The 18,371-nt window shown below is 56.3% G+C and overlaps 1 protein-coding gene across 1 annotated transcript in view; it reads right to left on the bottom strand.

Annotated features, from left to right (window-relative positions):
• The window catches only part of FBN3 (fibrillin 3), a 57,071-nt gene that overhangs the window by 22,246 nt on the left and 16,454 nt on the right, over positions 1-18,371 (bottom strand). The window contains exons 21-41 of the mRNA XM_032883468.1: positions 17,323-17,442; positions 17,045-17,182; positions 16,852-16,902; positions 16,471-16,596; positions 14,682-14,906; positions 14,381-14,506; positions 13,932-14,060; positions 12,776-12,901; positions 11,900-12,025; positions 11,656-11,778; positions 11,386-11,511; positions 10,348-10,473; positions 8,932-9,054; positions 8,601-8,723; positions 8,037-8,162; positions 7,807-7,929; positions 6,937-7,059; positions 6,689-6,850; positions 5,727-5,795; positions 4,727-4,852; positions 296-421 (exon numbers count right to left, since the gene is read on the bottom strand). Of these exons, the coding sequence (XP_032739359.1) occupies positions 296-421; positions 4,727-4,852; positions 5,727-5,795; positions 6,689-6,850; positions 6,937-7,059; positions 7,807-7,929; positions 8,037-8,162; positions 8,601-8,723; positions 8,932-9,054; positions 10,348-10,473; positions 11,386-11,511; positions 11,656-11,778; positions 11,900-12,025; positions 12,776-12,901; positions 13,932-14,060; positions 14,381-14,506; positions 14,682-14,906; positions 16,471-16,596; positions 16,852-16,902; positions 17,045-17,182; positions 17,323-17,442 (2,643 nt within the window). The remainder of the gene's footprint in view (positions 1-295; positions 422-4,726; positions 4,853-5,726; positions 5,796-6,688; positions 6,851-6,936; positions 7,060-7,806; positions 7,930-8,036; positions 8,163-8,600; positions 8,724-8,931; positions 9,055-10,347; positions 10,474-11,385; positions 11,512-11,655; positions 11,779-11,899; positions 12,026-12,775; positions 12,902-13,931; positions 14,061-14,380; positions 14,507-14,681; positions 14,907-16,470; positions 16,597-16,851; positions 16,903-17,044; positions 17,183-17,322; positions 17,443-18,371) is intronic.

Below are 18,371 nucleotides of genomic sequence, written 5' to 3'. Positions count from 1 at the left end.
TTGAAAATAACTGGCTTGATGTCTCTCCCCCAAGACACATGAGGTGTCATTTATAGTCTAGTTTTTTTGGGCAGTGCACAACCTGAACAACCATACATGGCAGCCCTGAGCCCCCAAGTCCTGCATCTTCTTCTCTGCTGCTGACCAGCCACTCATACACTCACCCTCCACCTCTCTATTCCCCTAAACACACCTCTGTGCACTCTTTCAAAGCATGGAGACTCCGAGAAGTCCCTCCCACACCCAAGTGCTTTCCCCACAACTATCTTGTCTCCCCAGTCATCATATTTTATACCCATGCAGTTGTTGCCACCATTGACTTGCAGGTACTCCGCGGGGCAGACACAGGTGTAGTTCCCCAGGGTGTTGTAGCAGGTCCCGGGGCCACAGATGTCCAAGTGTACAGAGCATTCATCGATGTCTGCAGGGGAGGGAGGGGGAGCATCCGGGAGTTGTTTATATAACCCCACCCCGGATCCAGATCTGATGGAGCCACTTCATCATGGGCTTGAACTTGGTTTCAAGATTAGCTTAAAGGGTGCAGGTATCTTAGTGATATGGGGAGACCCAGTATGGAAGTAAGTGGGGGAAAAAAAAAGTTTACTGAGATCTCACTTCAATTAAGCTAGTAAGAAAAAAATAACACCTGAGCCCATGAGTCAATTACATGATCACCAAGAATGGGGCAGCCGTGTGCTTCCTAATGAGAGGTGACAGGAAGCAAGCATCCCATGCATGCATCAAGTATTTTTGGAAAAAAAGGACTCTCAGTCTGATCAGTTTTCTAATCCAGGAGCAGCAGATTTTTCCAAAAAGCAGAGAGTAAACTTTTTTGTTTTGCAAGCCAAATAGCGGTCTCTGACACCCATTCACTCTGTGCCTGCGGTATGAGAAGAGCCACAGATAACAGGTAAAGAAATCATCATGGCGGGGTATCTGGGTGGCTCAGTTGGTTGAATGTCTGCCTTCGGCTCACGTCCTGATCTTGGGTCCTGGGATCGAGCCCTGCATCGGGCTCTCTGCTCACTGAGGAGCCTGCTTTCCCCTCCGACGCCCTGCTAGTGCTCTCTCAAATAAAGAAATAAAATCGAAAGAAAAAAGGAAAGAAAGGGAGGGAGGGAAATCAGCATGCCTGCGGTCCAATAACACTCAATTTTTGAAACTTGAAATGTGAATTTCATGTACTTTTCACATACTGCAAAATACTATTCTTCTCTTGATTTTCTCCAACCATTTAAAAAATGTAAAAAGCATCCTTAGCTAGTAGGCTGTGCAAAAACAGGAGGTGGAAATATCAGTACGCTAGGAGCGGTGTCCTCAAAGAGGGCAGAGTGAGGAATGCCAGCTCCCGTTCCTCCACAAAATCTACTGAGCTGGCAAAAGCTGATGAAATCAACTTTTGCAGAACTCTGGAATCCAGGCGAAAACTCACAACCATGGAATGTGATGTGTAAGATGGCCTAAAGGATGCACAAGACAAAGGAGCGCCTGGCTGGGTCCGTGGGTAGAGCGGGTGATGCCTGATCCTGGGGTTGTGAGTTCAAGTCCCACATGGAGTGTAGAGATGACTTAAAAACAACAAAGTCTTTAAAAAAAAATCCGCAGAACAAAACCTGTTAGGGCTAATTAACAGGTGAGGTCAATATAATTGCGGCAGATAAGACCAACACACAAGTATCAGCCTTATTCCTTTATCATGTCAGTGAGAAATCGAAGAGGAAACTGGAAAATTCTGCTTCTAATCGTGTCCAAAAAATTAAATACCTAGGAATAAGTTTCACCAGAAAGGTGCAAGAGTTGAACACTGAAAACTACAAAAGATCACCACGAAAAGAAAAATTTTAAAAAGACCTATAGAAATGGAAAGACCCTGTGTCCATGGGTCAGAAGATTTGACACTGTTGAAAGGGGAGTAGTTGCCAAAGCAATCTCCAGTTTCAATGCAAGCCGTTCGAAATCACAATGACTTTTGCCGGAATGGAAGAGCTGATCCTGAAGTCATATGGAATTGCAGGGGATACCCAAAACCATCTTGAAGGAAAAATAAAGTTGGGAGGGCTCACATGTCCTAATTTTGAAACTTACAATGCTCCCGTAATCAGGACAGTGGGGCGCTGGCACAAGGGTAGACATATAAATCCATAGAATAGAATTGAGAGTCCAGAAATTAACCATATGTCATGTGATTTTCAACAGGGGAGCCAAGACCATTCAATGGGGGGGAAGATGAGTCTCTTTCACAAGCCATGTGGGGACAGTTGGAAATCACATGCAAAAGAAGGAAGTTGGATCCCTCCCTGACACCATATGCAAAAGTTAACTCCCAAGAAGTAGGGGTCCTAAATATAAGAGCTAAAATGATAAAATTTGTAAAAAAAGGCATAACTGCAAGACATTGCCTGTATTTGGCAATGAATCCTAGATGATACCAAATGCACAGCTGTGGAAGAAAGGAAAAACACAGATAAATAGGGCCTCATCAGAATTAAAGCCTGTTGCGCATCAAAGGACATCAAGAAAGTGAAAAGCCAACTACAGAATGGGAGAAACTATTTGCAAGTCAGAGGTCTGATAAGGATCTTTTTTTTTTTTTTAAGATTTTATTTATCTGAGAGAGAGAGAAAGAGAGAGCGCACGCACAAGCAGAGGGGAAGGCTAGAGGGAGAGGGAGAAGCAGGCTCCCTGCCCACTGCAGGACTCGAGCCCAGCCTCCAGTCTGGGATCATGACCTGAGCTGAAGATAGAGCCACCCAGGCTCCAGAATATATAAAGAGCTCTCACAATTCAACAACAAAAAGACAAACAACCCTATGTAAAAATGGGCAGAAGGCATGAACAGATACTAATCCAAAGATATATGAATGACTAATAAGCACATGAAAAGATGCTCATTAGTCATTAGTCATCAGGGGACTGCAGATCAAAACCACAATGAGATGCCACTTCACACCCCCTAGACAGTATAACTGAGCAGCGGAAAATACCGGTGTTGACGAGGATGTGAAGAAATTGGGACCCTTGCACATTGCTGGTGAGCACGTAAAATGCTTAGCTACTGCAGAAAACAGTTTGGCAATTCCTCACCCAAAACAGAAGAGTCAACAGAATCACCATACAACCCAGCAATTCCAGGAGTGAGACCTACATTCGAAAAGGACCAGCTACAGCTACAGAACATGCCCATGGCAAAATGAAGACCAGGGCTTCCTTGTTGGAGATAGAATGAAGAATTCTCATGAAGAATTTCAAGATGGCAACAGCCAAGCATTAACCCAAGTGTGGGCCCTTTGGAGAACAGCGTTCTGTGCTACTGCACAAGTCCCATCCCTTGAGTCTGACTGCTGGGAAGGGCTGAGAGGACTGCAGCCCTCAAGCACACTGCTAGTCCTGCAAGGCTGCACATCCAAGGTCAACATTCAGGTTCAAGTCTGCTGGCCCTGTGATCTTTAATTTTTGATAGGACTTTTTAAAAAATATATATTTTATTTATTTGAGAGAGAGAGAATGAGTAGGGGGAGGGGCAGAGGAAGAGGGAGAGGGAGAAGCAAACTTCCTGCTGAGCAGGGAGCCTGATGCAGGACTCCATGCCAGGACCTTGAGATCATAACCCGAGCCGAAGGCAGACATTTAACTGACTGAGCGACCCAGGCAAGCTACCCGGGGCATTTCTCTTTCTCCCTTGATATCCTAAGGGACAGGGGAGGTAGAGAGGAATGAAGTGTATTTCAAGTATCTGGGTTCTGATTCTTGAAGGTGTGACAACTTCCACCTCCATGTGCAATGGAAATCAGTGCGTTGATCTTAGATTTCTCCCTTCCTTCCCCATTTCCTTGAGTTTCTAAGCAGCACTGCTCTGAGAAAGAAGATATCCTGTCCTTGTGCGCTGGTGTCGCTGTCTGGCTGCATGTAGGTGTTCAATCGATATTGTTGAAAGGGAGAGATAGAATGAATTGGATGGGTGGACGGATGGGTGGATGGATAGAGGGATGGATGGACGGATGGACGGATGAGTGTGGATGGATGGATGATGGATGGGTGGGTGGGTGGATAGATAAAGGGATGGATGGGTGGGTGGATGGACAGATGGGTGGATGGATAGACAGACTTGGAATACTGTACTGGAAGAGCTCAGACTCAAGGACCAGGGTGTTTGGGTTTCCCTCACTTACTAGCTAGTGCGTCTGGACAAGTCACTTATCTCCCTGAGCCTTAGTTTCTGCATCTGAAAAATGGGATCATAAAAGGAACACGCCCTCATGGGGCTGTGGTGAATGAACAGATGACAACGGCAGAAGCTCGGTGCAGGGGTGACATGCACAGACTCTGGGTACCTGCTGGCTGTTACTACGAGGCACTTAGCGAGCAGGAAGGAGGCAGGCGAAGCACTGCTTGAAGGAACAGTGTGGCTACTCCCTCTGCGTCTGTCCCTTCCCACTCCCAGCACTGGGCCTCGGTCAGCTTTTGCCCCAAGGAGGGAGGGCATCGCTGCTACAGCAAAGCCAGGCTGTTTCTGAGTGGGTAGGAAGTCAGAGGGAGGCAGCAGAGCAGAGGGCAGCTAGAAGGATCCCAGGAAGCCTTCCCCGCCCTTCCGATGCCCCCCCCCCCCGCACCCCCCCCCCACCAGCAGCAAAGCAGGTGAGCTGGCCCCTAGGGGCATTTCAGGACCCAGCACCTGAGGACAGATGTGCAGCTAGGGAGGAAGGCTGGGGGTGGGGTGCATACTCACCCTCACAGGTGCGGGTGTCCCCATTGAGGTGGTAGCCAGGGGGGCATGTGCACCCAAAGCTGCCAAACGTGTTGCCACAGTTGCCCCCCTGGCACAGCCCAGACAGCTCCTGGCACTCGTCAATGTCTGTCAGGGAGTGAGGGAGCCGCGCTTGGAAGCTAAGCCCAAGCAAAGGCCTCTGGGGACGCCAATGCCCTGCCCTGGGCTCTCTGGGGGGGCCAAGGAGAGCCGACCTGCTTCTTCGAGAATACCTGAGAGCCGTTGGCTCTCTGGAGGGTTCAGGCCAGGGCTGATCTTGGAGGCTTCACCTCGACTGTTTTGGGCCAGTGTCACCCTGAATTCATCCCCTTTCTCTTCATTTCCTAGTCCATCCTCCCATCCATCCATCCATCCATCCATCCATCCATCCATCCATCCTCCCATCCATCCAAACCAACCATCCATCCATCCATCCATCCATCCACCACCTGGTTCCTCCTCTCCAATCTTATCACCCCCTGTACATAAAAGGATGGAGGGATGAGGGGCGCCTGGCTGGCTGGTTGGTAGAGCATTGACTCTTGATCTCAGGGACATGAGTTCAAGCCCCACTTTGGATGTCGAGCTTACTTTAAAAAAAGAGTGGTTGCATGCGTGGAGGGATGGGTCACTGGGTAGGGGACCACTGGATAGGAAGATGGATGGATGCATAGAAAAAGTAGTGCCTGAAGAAGCAAATAGGTCGATGACAAGATGAATGGATGGATGGATTGATGGATGGTGGGATGCGTGGGGGAAGGAGGAGTGGACAGACGGACGGTGGATGGACAATGGATGGGAGGATGGGCCCACAGACCAACAGCTGGAATAAAGGGTGGATTAAAAAAAAAAATCACCACAAACTGGAACAGTTTAGTATCACAGCCTGGCCTTTAGGCGGGAAGGCTGCGCTTTGGTGAAGCTGGGGTGAGACGAAGGTGGATCAGTGGGTACGTGGGTGGATGGTCTGCCAGGAACTCACCTTCCAGGATGACCGTGATGGGGTTGGGCCGGAAGCCCTCGCCCCCTGGGCACAAGGTTCTGTACTCGGCTGCAAGGGAAACAGGTGCTTCTGAGGGGCAGAGCCCAGAGGGGGCAGAGGACTTGGGGTCCTGGAGGGCCCTGCACCCCACTACTACACCAACTACAACCCCTTACCTCCTTGCCTTTTGCAGGGGAGAGACCCTGGCCAATCTGGGAGGATGGGCCATGTGTGTGTGTGTGTGTGTGTATAAATATGTTCACATCTACCATGCGAACTGATGAACTATGTGCTAGTGGCTGAGCGTGGAGAGAGGAAATGTTTTCTGACCCCAAAGCAGACCAGTGCGACTGCAAATTTCCCCGTTGAAAGACAGACCATGGACATCATGGACACACAGACACACACACAGAGACATACACACACACCTGAACAGGTGGACAGGCATGTGAACCTGAGGCCTTTGCACATGTTATTCCCCCTGCATCACACACCCTTCCCCCTGCTCTGCCTGGAAAACTCCTACTCATCCTTCAAAACCTCATTTAAGCCCCTTGTCCTGGGAAGGCTTCCCTTACCCTCTTCCTCTCCACGGCCATCACTGAGCCTCAAACAAACCCTTAGAATTGCTCTACTCCCCCAGCCCAGGGACCACTGGTTTATGGGTGTGGGGCAGTGTGCAGGGCTGTGGCTCATTCTTCCCTGGGTCCCCAGCCCCTTGCACAGGACAGAGAGGAACTCCCATGGTTTGCTGCTGGACCGAGGAAACAAGTGAATGGAAACAGAAAATTTGCAAGAAGGGATGGCATCAAGAGAGGCACAGCCAATGAACTGTTAAGAACGTGCTGTGTGACCCAGGACAGCCCCTCTCCCTCTCTGGTTCTCAGGGTCCCTCCCATAGCAAAGGTGACGCCCTGAGTCCTGAGGCCTGCTCGCCTGTGTCCCCCCACCCAGGGACTCACTGGTGTTGGCCATCGGGCACAGTTCACAGGGGTTGCCCCAGGCCCATCCCAGGGAACAGCAGCAGGATGCGCGGCTGACGCCAGCCCCGACCTCCGCAGTGCAGGAGATGCTGCCGTCACCCCGGTCGTGTGTGTCCAGGAAGCAGTTCCCGACCCGGGTGTCTGAACAGGCAGAAAGGGGCAGTTAGCGAGTGGTACGCCCAGCTCACCTGCCGTGAGAGCCCCAGGCGGAGCGGAGGCTTACTCACCCACACAGCCCACCCCGCTGGGGTTCAGCTCAAAATCCTGGGGGCAGCGGCAGAGGTAGCTTCCAGGGGTGTTGACACACAAGCCATTGATGCAGTTCACGGGGTCTGCGCACTCATTGACATCTGTGGAGTAGGGGGGCACCGTCAGTGGGGAGCCCTCCCTTGACCATCTTCCCTCCCGCCTTCCTCCTGGGAAGCTGAAACCCTCAGTGTCGGATGTGGGGCTGTGGGGCGAGGCAGTGTCCTCCCCTGGGAAGAAAGCCCGAGGGGACAGCAGCCTTCGGGCGCTGCTCTGCCCTGTCCAACCCCATCTCCTCCCGGCTCTGTTCCACTTGGCATAGAGGTTTGCCCCTAGAAAGTTCCCTGTGCCCTGGCTTCCGTGCAGCTATCGTACAAAGCCAACATTTAGAACATGTTTTCAAACCAGGGGTTGGCAGACTCTTATCTGGGGGCCAAATCCGGCCCCCTGCCTGTTCGTGTAAATAAAGTTTTATTGGCACACATCCATGCCCACTCATTTACATACTGCCTGTATCTGCTTCCAGGTTCAAGGCCTCTGAGGAGCTGTGACAAGGATTGTATGGCTGGAAAGCCACGGATTTCCTAGCTAGTCCTTTGCTGGAAGAGTTCGCTGAGCCCCGTTTTAAGTGCAACAGTAAGAGACCATCCCGACGACTGCAGTGGAGGGAGCACACCTTTGTTCCCTCACTGCATTCATTCAGGAGATAAGAGATAACAGGTCGATGGGAACAGGAATCGGTGGGGGCAGTGTGACAAGCCCCCCGCAGAACGGGACATTTGAGAAGGTCTGAGGGCAGGGGTCGGTGAGCCCAGCGCCCGCCCACACCTGCAGCCTGGTTGACCCCACACCTGTGCAGTTGCCCCCGCTGTGGTCCAGCTCATAGCCCCCACTGCAGGCACAGCGGAACATTCCAGGCAGGTTCTCGCAGCTTCCGAACATGCAGAGGTTCCCGAGAACGCACTCGTCCACATCTGTGGGGGCCCCAGGTCAGCCCGCCTCTCCCGGCAGCCTGCTCCTGGTGCCCTGCTCACTGGGACCCGCCTGCTGCATCCCCCAGCCCAGCGGCCCCACGCCTCACCCTGGCAGGCGCGGTGGTCCTCTGTGGGGCTGAAACCCATCTCGCACTCACAGCGGTACCCGCCCGGGGCATTGAGGCACTGCCCGTTCTCGCAGAGGTCCACATCCTCAGCACACTCATCCCTGTCTGCGGGACCCCGAGAGGCAGAGGGCTGGGGGCCAGCTGGCCGGGACCCACACAGGGTGGGCAGATGGCCCCAGTCAAACCCTCTGTGGTCACCCAGGGCTCCAGGGAGCAGGCAAGCCGCTCTGGGAACTTGGACCCCGGCTCAGGGAGACAGGGGACTTGGTGATGCAGGACCCGGGTGGAAGGGTCTGGGGAAGGAAGCGAGTGTTCCTGTCCCCACATCCTGAAGGCTCCATGCATCCGGAGTCCAGGGGAGAAGACAGCCCAGACAGCTGGGCCGGGTGTGTGGCCCCGTGAGCTGAATGCACGTCCTCTCTAGCACCCCAGCGTGTGGTGTGGGCGGTGGCTCGGGGTGGGTCGGGAAGCCCGCTGACCACCGTGACCCCCTTGGAATCCAGTCCTCATGGCTGTCCCTCTCGGGCCCCGTCCCGCTCTCACCTTCACAGGAGAAACCGTCCCCGCTGAAGCCATGGCGGCAGACGCAGCGGTAGGAGCCGGGAGCATTCAGACAGTCGGCTCTCGGGCTGCACCGGTGCTCCGGGAAGGAACACTCATCCAGGTCTGCACGACACGGAGCCCAGAGCCCACAGCCCCGAAGTGTGTGCATTGGGGGGCTGCAGGGAGGCAGGCCCTCCAATCTCAGCCCTGACCAGCCCCCACAGACATCCCCCTGCCCAGCCACCCCTGCCCTGCACCCTTCCCCCACCTGCCCCCGACCTACGACCTACCTCTGCTGCTCTGCCCAGACCGCCTGCCCCCAGGCACTCACCGTGACATGCGAAGCCATCCCCCACCCAGCCTGGCTGACACCTGCAGCTGAAACTCCCAGGGACGTTGAAGCAGGAAGCGTGGCTGTCACAGCTGTGTCCCCCAAGCTCACACTCGTCCACGTCTGCGAGGAGAGGAAACTGGTCATGGGAGGATCAGGAGCAGGCGCAGGGCAGCAGGACACCCCCCCACCCCACAGCACCCCCACAAGGCCTGGGGCCTAGGGATAGGGCCTCAGGTGCAGAGTGGGAAGACAGTGCAGCAGCAGGGGAAAAGCAAGGACCCTCTTGCGGGAGGGCTGGCCCAGAAAGCCCTGCCCCCCACTCCAGTAGCTTCCACCTTCACCCAGAGCCCAGAAGGAAAACCCCAAAGCCTAAAAGGCATGACTCCCAGCAGCCCTGCAGTGGTTTGAAATCGCAGCAAGAGAGACTTAGCCTAGACCTTGAGAGTAACGGTCCTAACACATATGTCCTCATTCTAAAGCAGGATTCCTTCTAAACCAGTCTCCGGTCCGCAGCCAAGTCTGCAGTCTGCCTCGCCCTTCTACCCTCTGCAGCGTTCCCCCACCACCTACGTGAGCTACTGGGTACTGGTCATTTCTTTACACTCCCTGCACTGTTACTTGAGCGAATGGATTTTAAAAGCTAATTTTACATCAACCACAGTCTCTACAAAGTCATGGGCTTGATGCCGTTTTGTAACGTGGGACTCTAACACGCGTTCAGATCACTATGTAACTGTGTATTTGTGTCCTCCAAGAAGGTACATTCAAGTCCTGACTCCTGGAACCAGTGAACTGGACCCTTATTCGGAAATGTAACAAGTTAGGATGGGGTCCTCCTGGACCGTGGGGACCCTTATCCAATGACTGGCATCCTTTTAAGAGGGAAATTTGGACCCAGACCCAGACAAAGCCCAGGTGAAGACAGAGTGGAGTGACATGTTTACGAGCCAAGAAACATCGAGGACTGGTGGCCACCACCAGAAGGCTGCAGAGGCGCAGGATAGATCCTCCCCTCAGACCCCCAGGAAGGAACCGACCCTGCGCACACACTGATTGCAGGTTTCTGGCCCCCGGGACCATTCTCGAGGGAGAATACACTTCCGCACTTGTGAGCCACCAGGCTGGGACGAAACTGTGACAGCAGCGCAAGGCGCCTGAACCAAGGACTGCTGAAATGTTGGAATGTTCGCACCCGTGTCGCTTAAAGTCATCAGGCTGGCATTCCTTGGGGACACTGCCGGGGACACCTGGGACTGCAGAGCTGTGTGCAAGGGGAGCCCCGGAGGAACCTGACCTGGTCCTGTTTCTGCTTTAACACAAGACCCCACCCGTGCAAATCTAGAAGAATGAGGTCTGGCTGTACTCAGCCCCGAGGGGAGGGGCAGACCCAAGGACCCCTGGCCGCCTGCTCACCGGAGCAGCCCGTGGCCCCCTTCCTGATGACGTAACCGGGCTGGCAGTGGCAGACAAAGGAGCCTTCTGTGTTCTCACAGTCCCCGTGGAGGCAAATGTGAGGGCTCAGATCACACTCGTTCACGTCTGTGGGATGACAGGAGAGGAAGCAGGTAAGAACTGGAAGGGGTGCGTGAGCTTGGCTGCGTGGCCTGCCACATGGCCCCCCATGTTGAGGCTGTCCCCGTCCATCTCCAGGACTGGGGAGCTCCTTCCGGTTCCACCACCGGGCGACTAAGAATGTCCTGTCAACACGTGACCCAGCGTATTCTGTGGCACGTATCCGGCATGTGTTCTCAAAAGGATTTTGTGGCTGAATACATTTAGAGCACACGGAGCTAAATGAAGTGAGCCAGGTTTTTCTGCTACAGGCCTTGTCCGAGCCTTTATGCCAACGTGGATCTGTAAGGGCATGGAGCTGTAAAAGAATTCCCTGTTTGATTTGATCCGAGGCGCAGAAGTGCTCCCTAAGACTCCTGCAATCAGAACCCCCAGCTGCACCTGGCTGGACTCGTCTCCTGGGGAGGGAGTTACACTCTTCCTTTCTGGAATGTCCCCACTCTGGCCCCAGCCCTGCCCTGACGGGGCAGACACCTGTTCCCCAGAGCCCGGCAGCCAGGCCAGGACAATGACCATGGTCTGAGCAGCCCGGGGTCCCCAAGCTGGGCTCAGGGAGCAGTTCTGAGTGTCCTTCCCATCTTGCTCACTGTTACACCTAAGACGCCTCAGTGTGCAGTGATCTTAAAATGCAGCCCGGGAAGTGGGGTGTGAAGCTGTGCGTGTATCAGGTACCCGGGGAGGGGTTGGTGGACGTGCTCAGAGCACAGGGTTTGGGGCTCTGCTGCTCTGAATCAGATCCCACACGCTCTGGCCCATCCCCCTTGCCCGCACGTGACAGGGAAGGGGCCCGACGACTGCCTCGGCTGTGTGCTTCCCGGTGGAAGACCTGGTACGTGTGTTCAGACGCTGTCTTCTGCACCCCCAGGCCCAGCTCCTCACCAACGCATGTCCTTGCGTCCAGTGTCGCCACGAATCCTTCATAGCACAGGCAGAGGTGGCCCCCAGGCACATTGGTGCACTGGCCCCCATCACAGATGTCCGGGGTCTCCGCACACTCATCCACGTCTGGGGGAGCAGGGAGGGCGGCTGGGCTGTAGTTGGGCAGGAATGGAGGGGAAACCCAAGGGACCCTGCCGCAGGGTCAGTGGCCTGTTCCGGGTCTGGCTGGTTTCACCTGGGACGGCTTGGTTGGATCCCCCTCCCACATACCTGCGCACGTCGTCCCGTCGGGCATCAGTGAGTAGCCACGTCCGCAGCCACAGTGATAGCTGCCCTCCGTGTTGGTGCAGTGCGCCTCACAGCCACCATTCCCAGCGAGACATTCGTTTATGTCTGCGGGAGGCAGGGCAGAGGTGGAGGGGCGGGGCCACAGGGCGGGGCCAGGCTTGGGGCTGGCGGGCTACGCCCCCCCCGCCCCCCCCCCCCCGTGTCTGGCAGGTGGGCGTGGTCTCACCCGAGCAGCCCCGGCTGTCGGGCGTGCTCTGGAAGCCAGCGTCGCAGGAGCACCGGAAGGCCCCAATGACGTTGACGCAGTGGCCGTGGGGACACAGGCCGTCACTCAGGGAACACTCGTCAACATCTGTGGGGGAGAGCGCGTGGCTCACGGGGCCAGGTGTGAGCGGATGGCCGACACGGACCCTTCTGCCATCTACAGGCCCCTGAGACACTCGGACACTCGCGTGCACCAGTGCTCTCACACACGCACAAACACCCTCGCACGGAACACACTCTTCCTGAACAAGCACACGCCCGCACTGAAATACACACTCACATCCCTCTCCCCACTCACAAGGCTCACACATATATGCACACACTCGCCCTCTGTAGACGCACATCTGCACTCACGCGCTGGTTCACAGACGCTCACACACACACACACACTCATGCAAACACAATCACAGACACACACACATTCACACCATGTGCACTCCCACCGTCTCACAAACACCTGTCACCCACCCCTGCCTTTGAGTCAATGCACACCCAGCTGCACGCTCAGACCCCCACACAAACATACCCTCGGACCCCTTCACCTGCAAACACCTTCACCCAGGAGCAAACACATATCCACACTTAGACACACACTTCTCGCAAGTTCACGCAGACCCACAAATAAACACAAACCACACATCACTCTTGTGTAGACACCAATACACACCTCCACACGGACACACACAAGCTCTCCCATCTCACATGTGCAACCGCTCACACTGACTGATGTACACGGATTCACATGTGCACATGTGGGTACGTCGTCAGACGTGCACAAACATGCATTCCCACTACGACACTCACCCCACCGACGCCCGCACACCGGGGGCACGCTCACCCTCACAGGCGGGGCCCTGCACCGTCAGCGCATGTCCGGGGGGGCACTGACACATGAAGCTCCCGTCCGTGTTGACACAGCTCCCGCCCCGGCACAGCAGCGGGTCCCGCACACACTCGTCCACGTCTGGGCATGCAGAAGGGAGAGCAGCTGTGAAGACCTGGACCGGGACAGGGCGGGGCGGGGCTCATGGAAGCTGCCCCCCCCACACACTCACACCCTGGCCCTGCCCAGGAGAGCCTGGAGGCTTGGGGCTCAGGTGACCCAGCAGAGCCGTTTAAGCTGAAAGGGGCAGGGGCAAGTCAGCCCAAGATGGAAGCTGGAATCCGCAGAAGAGTCAGGGCCATGAGGCTGACATTCCTGGAGTCACTGAAGGAGACCCTGAGAAGCCACCCTGTAGCACACGGTCTCCAGGCATCAGCGCGGGGAGCGGGCTGTGGCACCATCCTCCTCAAGCTCCAGTCTTGTGTTCCTCCCTCTACCCCTCAGGCTGACCCCAGGGCCTTGGCGCCTGCTGTTCTCCCTTCAGGCCGATCTTCCAGCCCCTCTTCGCCACATTTAGTCCCACTCTCTCAGCCACAACCTCAGGCCCCCCAGAACGGGCCAGCCCTGAGGACCCCACCCCACCCCACCACATGGCCCCCTCAGGTGCTTCTCACAGTGGCCATTTTCCATGTGTCTGGGGATTCGTTTTAGGAACATCGGTCTCCCCATCAGGTCATGAACTCTGAGAGACGGGCTGCCTGCTACTGAGCGCTTAGTTGTTCTTCTCAATAGAGGCACATAGAATGTTCACGGAATAAATAAAAAAGGGAAGGAAGGAAAGGAGGAAGGGAGAGAGGGAACGAGGAAGGGAAAAAAGGAAAGAGGAGCTCCTCTCTCCAGGGCATTCTCCTCTTCTCACATGACCCCTGATCTGGGGGAACTCATCCAGACCTTGGTCCCTAGGCCTCAATTCTGCATGACAGACCCGAGGTCCAACGGCCTTCAGGATGCCACCACGTGGCACCCAGATTCGCCGGGTCTCGGATGGGTTGAGGCCTCTCCCCACACCTGCCCCTCCCCCCTCGTCCATCTGGCAGCGTCCCTGCCCCAACACCCATCGGGCATCGCCCTGCCCAGGGCCACCCCGTGCAACAGCCCTGTGGTCACCTACCCACACAGTTCTTTGCCAGCACCAAGCCACTCTCGTAGCCACGGAAACACTCGCACTCAAAGCTGCCCGGGGTGTTGACACAGGTGCCCCGGCCGCAGAGGTCAGGGGAGATGTGGCACTCGTCAATGTCTGCAGAGAGAGGGGCAGGGGACAGCCTCCACATCTGTAGACGCCCGGCGCTGCGTGGGAGCCTGAGCTGCCGAACAGAGCCCGGGGGTGCTTCCACCGGCAACTGCAGGGAGTTTCCTCCTTGGAGGTCCCCTCTGTCAGCCCCTCCTTTCACAGTCGGGGTCCCTAAGGGCCAGAGGGGCCAGCAACCTGCCCTGGATCACGCCGCCAGTGGGCAGACAGGACTAGAGGTGCCCACGGAAGGGGGTCCCCACTCCACGTCTGCTTTGAAGCCCCCATTCCGGCCGGCGTTCCCCACGGAGGCCAAGGGTGGCCCATACCTGTGCAGTTCCTTCCCTGAGCATCAAGGGCGAAGCCCCCGGCACAGGAGCACCGGAAGCTGCCCACGGTGTTCCTGCAGACGCCGTGCACGCAGAGGCTGGGGAACACCTTGCATTCGTTCACATCTGCGGTTGGGAGCAGAACAGGCTTCCCTGGGTTTGCTCCAGAGGCTTTGCGGCAGGGGCTCTCCCCGCAGACGCTCTGCGCTCCCTGCGCTCCCCACAACGCACTTCCCACCTCCAGGCCTATGCCTGGGCTGTGCCCTCTCCCTGCCCTCAGGGCTCCCGGTGCTGCACACACCTTTATAGAAGGGCTGGCCTGACAGGAAGTCCCAGCTGGCGAAGCCAGGGCCCTGGGGACACAGGCTGGCAAATGCTGGGGACTTGGGCTCTGGGCACACCTCGCACGCAGCCCCCCAGGCAGCCCCCACGGAGCAGCAGCAGACGTCCATCCGGTGTTTGCCAGGCAGGGCAGCCCCACACTCGTCCTCCTCCCAGTGTAGGAAACATGGCTCCAGGCGCATGTCTACACAGAGGGGGACAGTCACCGGGTCCCCCCTCCCCCACCACCACACCACACCTGCCACCACATGGGCCATGCAGTTGGTCCCCTCTGCAAAGTCTGTCTGACACGCTCTCCCCAGTAGGAAACATGCAAGGGGAGTGACTTCCTCCGGCGGTGACACTGTCCTAATGGTGTTATCCAACAGGGACATCGTAATGGTAATAACTTGTCCTGCTAAGGGGCTTGCTATGTGCTGGATGCTGTCCTAAGCTCCCCAACCCACATAATCTTCAAAATAGCATCAAAATGAACCTATTATTGTCATGGCCATTTTACAAGCAAGAAAACTGAGGCACAGAGGGGTTAGGGGGCCTCCCTGAGGCCCCACAGTGAGCAAAAGGCAGAGCCGCCTTCACACCAGGCCATCTGGCCCCAGAGCGTGTGCTTGGTCTGGAAGACTCTCTCCCAACCTGAAAGCAGATAAGCCTCCCTGGAGACCAGACACAAGGGACTAAGCCAGGGGCCACTAACTTCATCCCTAGGTCAGCCACCTGTTTTTATAAATAAAGTTTTATTGACACACAGCCACATCGCTTTGCTTCTGCATTGCTGGGGGCTGCTTTTGCGTGATGTGACTGTGTGGCCCACGATACCAAAATAGTCACCCCTGGCCCCTTCCAGAAAAAAGTTTGCTGACCCCTGGTCTGCGACAATTTCTCTCTCTTTACAAAAGGAACACACATTTTAGGCAGGTCGATTTGAAGTTGAGACCCTGTTCTAGAACCTTGAGAACTTCTGGGAACCCTGTGACATGCACAGGGATCCTCCCCTGTACCCAGTGCCTGGGTCCGGGGCTAACGGTCACATCCGAGCAGACGGGGCCTGAGTCGCAGCCTCCCTGTTCACCTGGTCCTGAACTCAGCCCACAGGGCCTGAAATGCAGTGGCTTTTCCCTCTTTACTAAGTTATTTCCTTTCCTTGGTTACATTTTGGAGCCGGTGGGAGACCCTCTACCTGCCTAAAACTCAGCTCAGAAGGCAAGCAAATTTGAGAAGCCATCTACGAGAAGGCTCCTAACCAACGGCAGGAGAAAACCAGACAGCAGGCAGAGAGCCTGTCTGCTGCCTGGGATGTGTTTTTGGCCAAAAAATGTCCGCCTCAAGATGTTGGCCAAGAAACCCTCAGCTGGGGGGGAAACAGCTCCGATCTCTGCACCTGAGGGGGAGCCATTCAGAAGGAATGTTGGAGCCCTGGATGCTAAGGGAGATTCCGGACACACTAGGGGTGCCCGGTGAGCAGACCCACCCTGAATCAAAATTCTTCAGTGACGAGAAAAAATGAATAAATTTGCAGACGCTACATCACAAGACCTTAGCAGGTGCCGTGGGCCTTGTTAAAGGGCAGCGAAGCGAAAGCGTGAGCCCCCAAAACACACAAGACCTTCTCTTGAGACATGTCAGCAAGAAATGAGCAGGGAGCAGAGGGTCCCGGAGGTCTCCACAAAGCCCTTCTGACCCCAGGAGGGGTTTCCAAGCACAGGGGTAGGGACAGTGGAGGAAGGGCAGGTGGCCCCGCATGGACTCACCCACGCACAGCCAGCCCGTGGCATCCAGCGTCAAGCCGTAGGGGCACTCGCAGCGGAAGGAGCCAGCAGTGTTGAGGCAGTGCCCGTTGGGACAGACCCCGGGGAAGACCTCACACTCATTTACATCTGGGCGGGGACAGAACAGGAGGAGGGCAAGGCCTGGAGCTGCTCCCCTGGGGCTTGGGACAGCCAGGTTGTCCCTTGGGAGGTAGAAAGGAACAGGGCCAGCCTCGGGGAATGGGGAACCTCAGGGGCAGACCTGGGTACCGAGGAGGGTACCGAGACTTCAGGACCCCAGGCATCCCCTATGACCTGCACTTGGCGTGTCGCTTGCCCGGGGTGGGGGGGCAGTGAACTATGGAAGGGCTGGGAGTTACTTACCTTCACAGGTGAGCCCCGCTGTACGGGCAAAGCCACGGGCACAGGCAGGGTCTGTGGTTGGGAGAACCAGAGTGGGCACAGGAGTCACTCTCTCCATCAAGAGCCCCGTTCTCCAAACGGGCACCCAGGAAACCGCAGTGGCCATGCCTGGGTGGTCCCCCAGAGCTCACGCGGGGGGCTCCTAGGGCATTACCAGGCTCGCAGAGTTCGCAGGGGCTCCCCCAGGCAGCACCGAGGGTGGCACAGCACTCAGACCGCAGGGAGGCTCCACGCAGGTTCGCTTCACAGCGGCCCTCCTGGACCTTGAGCCAGCAGGTGCCCCTGGTGATGTCTGCAGAGCAGGCGGTGACCCCGTTCACCTGCCAGCCCACACCTGCACGCTGACCCACAGAGACCCACACTCCCCCGGGATGGGATGCAGGGCTGGGCAGCAGGGTCCCTGCTACTCCATGGGACTCGGGGCCCTCTCACCTAGGCACATGGTGCCGGAGGGCCCCAGCCGGCTGCCAGGGGCGCATTCACAGGCATAGGAACCGGCCAGGTTCCGGCACGCACCATTCACACACGGGTTGGACAGGCACTCGTTGATGTCTGCAAGGACAGCCCCCCACTGGGTCCTGAGCTGTTGGAGGGGGAGCCCCAGCTGACCAGGGCCCCCTCCTCCCCAGTGGCCACCACATGCACGTCCATGCGTGTGCACCTGACCAGACACGGCGTGCGCACGCAGGCAGGGTGCCCAGGGATGGAACACGCAGATACCCACATGAGTGCTTGCGCTGAGCTGTGCGGGACACCCATGCAGGCACGCTGACACGCAGGGTCCTGTGAGCATGCACACGTGACTGATGGGGAGGGACAGACACAGTGGGGCTCAGTGACCCTCAAGGGGGTCACAGCACACAAGAGGAGAGGGAGAGGCAGGAGGAAAGCCCAGAGAGGACAAAGCCAGGATGTGGCTGGGAAGCAGGCAGCTGCAAGGGCTGAACAGGATGGGGTCTGAGGACGGACACACGGGGGACATGCTGGGCAACGAGGACCTTGGTGCAAAGTGTGTGCATGGTTGGACACGTGTGTGTGTATACATGTGTGTGCGTGCACAAGAGCACAGGTGTGTGAACACACACCTAAGCGTGAGCCTAATGTGAAAGCGTGAGAATGTGGGCACACACATTTCTTTGAGAATGTGCGTGACTGGGTGGGCATGTCTATGAGTGTGAATATGGGGGTGTGTATGTGTTCTGAGTCAGTACCAGTACGAGTGCCTAGTTTTACAAGCACACATGTGAACGTGTGAAGGTCTGGATGCATGCATAAGCGTGCGACTGACTGTGTGTGGCTGCGAGTACAAGTGAGTCAAGTGTGAGAGTAAGTGGGTGTGTGAACGTGGGTTTGAGCGCTCGAGTGCACGACACCCATGCGTGTGTATAACTGTGTGAGATCAAGAGGGACTATTTGCCCGTGAGTGTGTGTGAATGAGTAAACATGCATCTTCCAGCATGTGTCTGTGTGTACACACCACA

Source organism: Lontra canadensis, unplaced genomic scaffold (assembly GCF_010015895.1).
Source record: "Lontra canadensis isolate GAN:19392208 unplaced genomic scaffold, GSC_riverotter_1.0 scaffold88, whole genome shotgun sequence".
In the NCBI taxonomy this organism is placed as follows: domain Eukaryota; kingdom Metazoa; phylum Chordata; class Mammalia; order Carnivora; family Mustelidae; genus Lontra; species Lontra canadensis.
The sequence above is the reverse complement of the archived record's forward strand: the minus strand, read 5'-3'. Positions and strand labels throughout refer to the sequence as shown.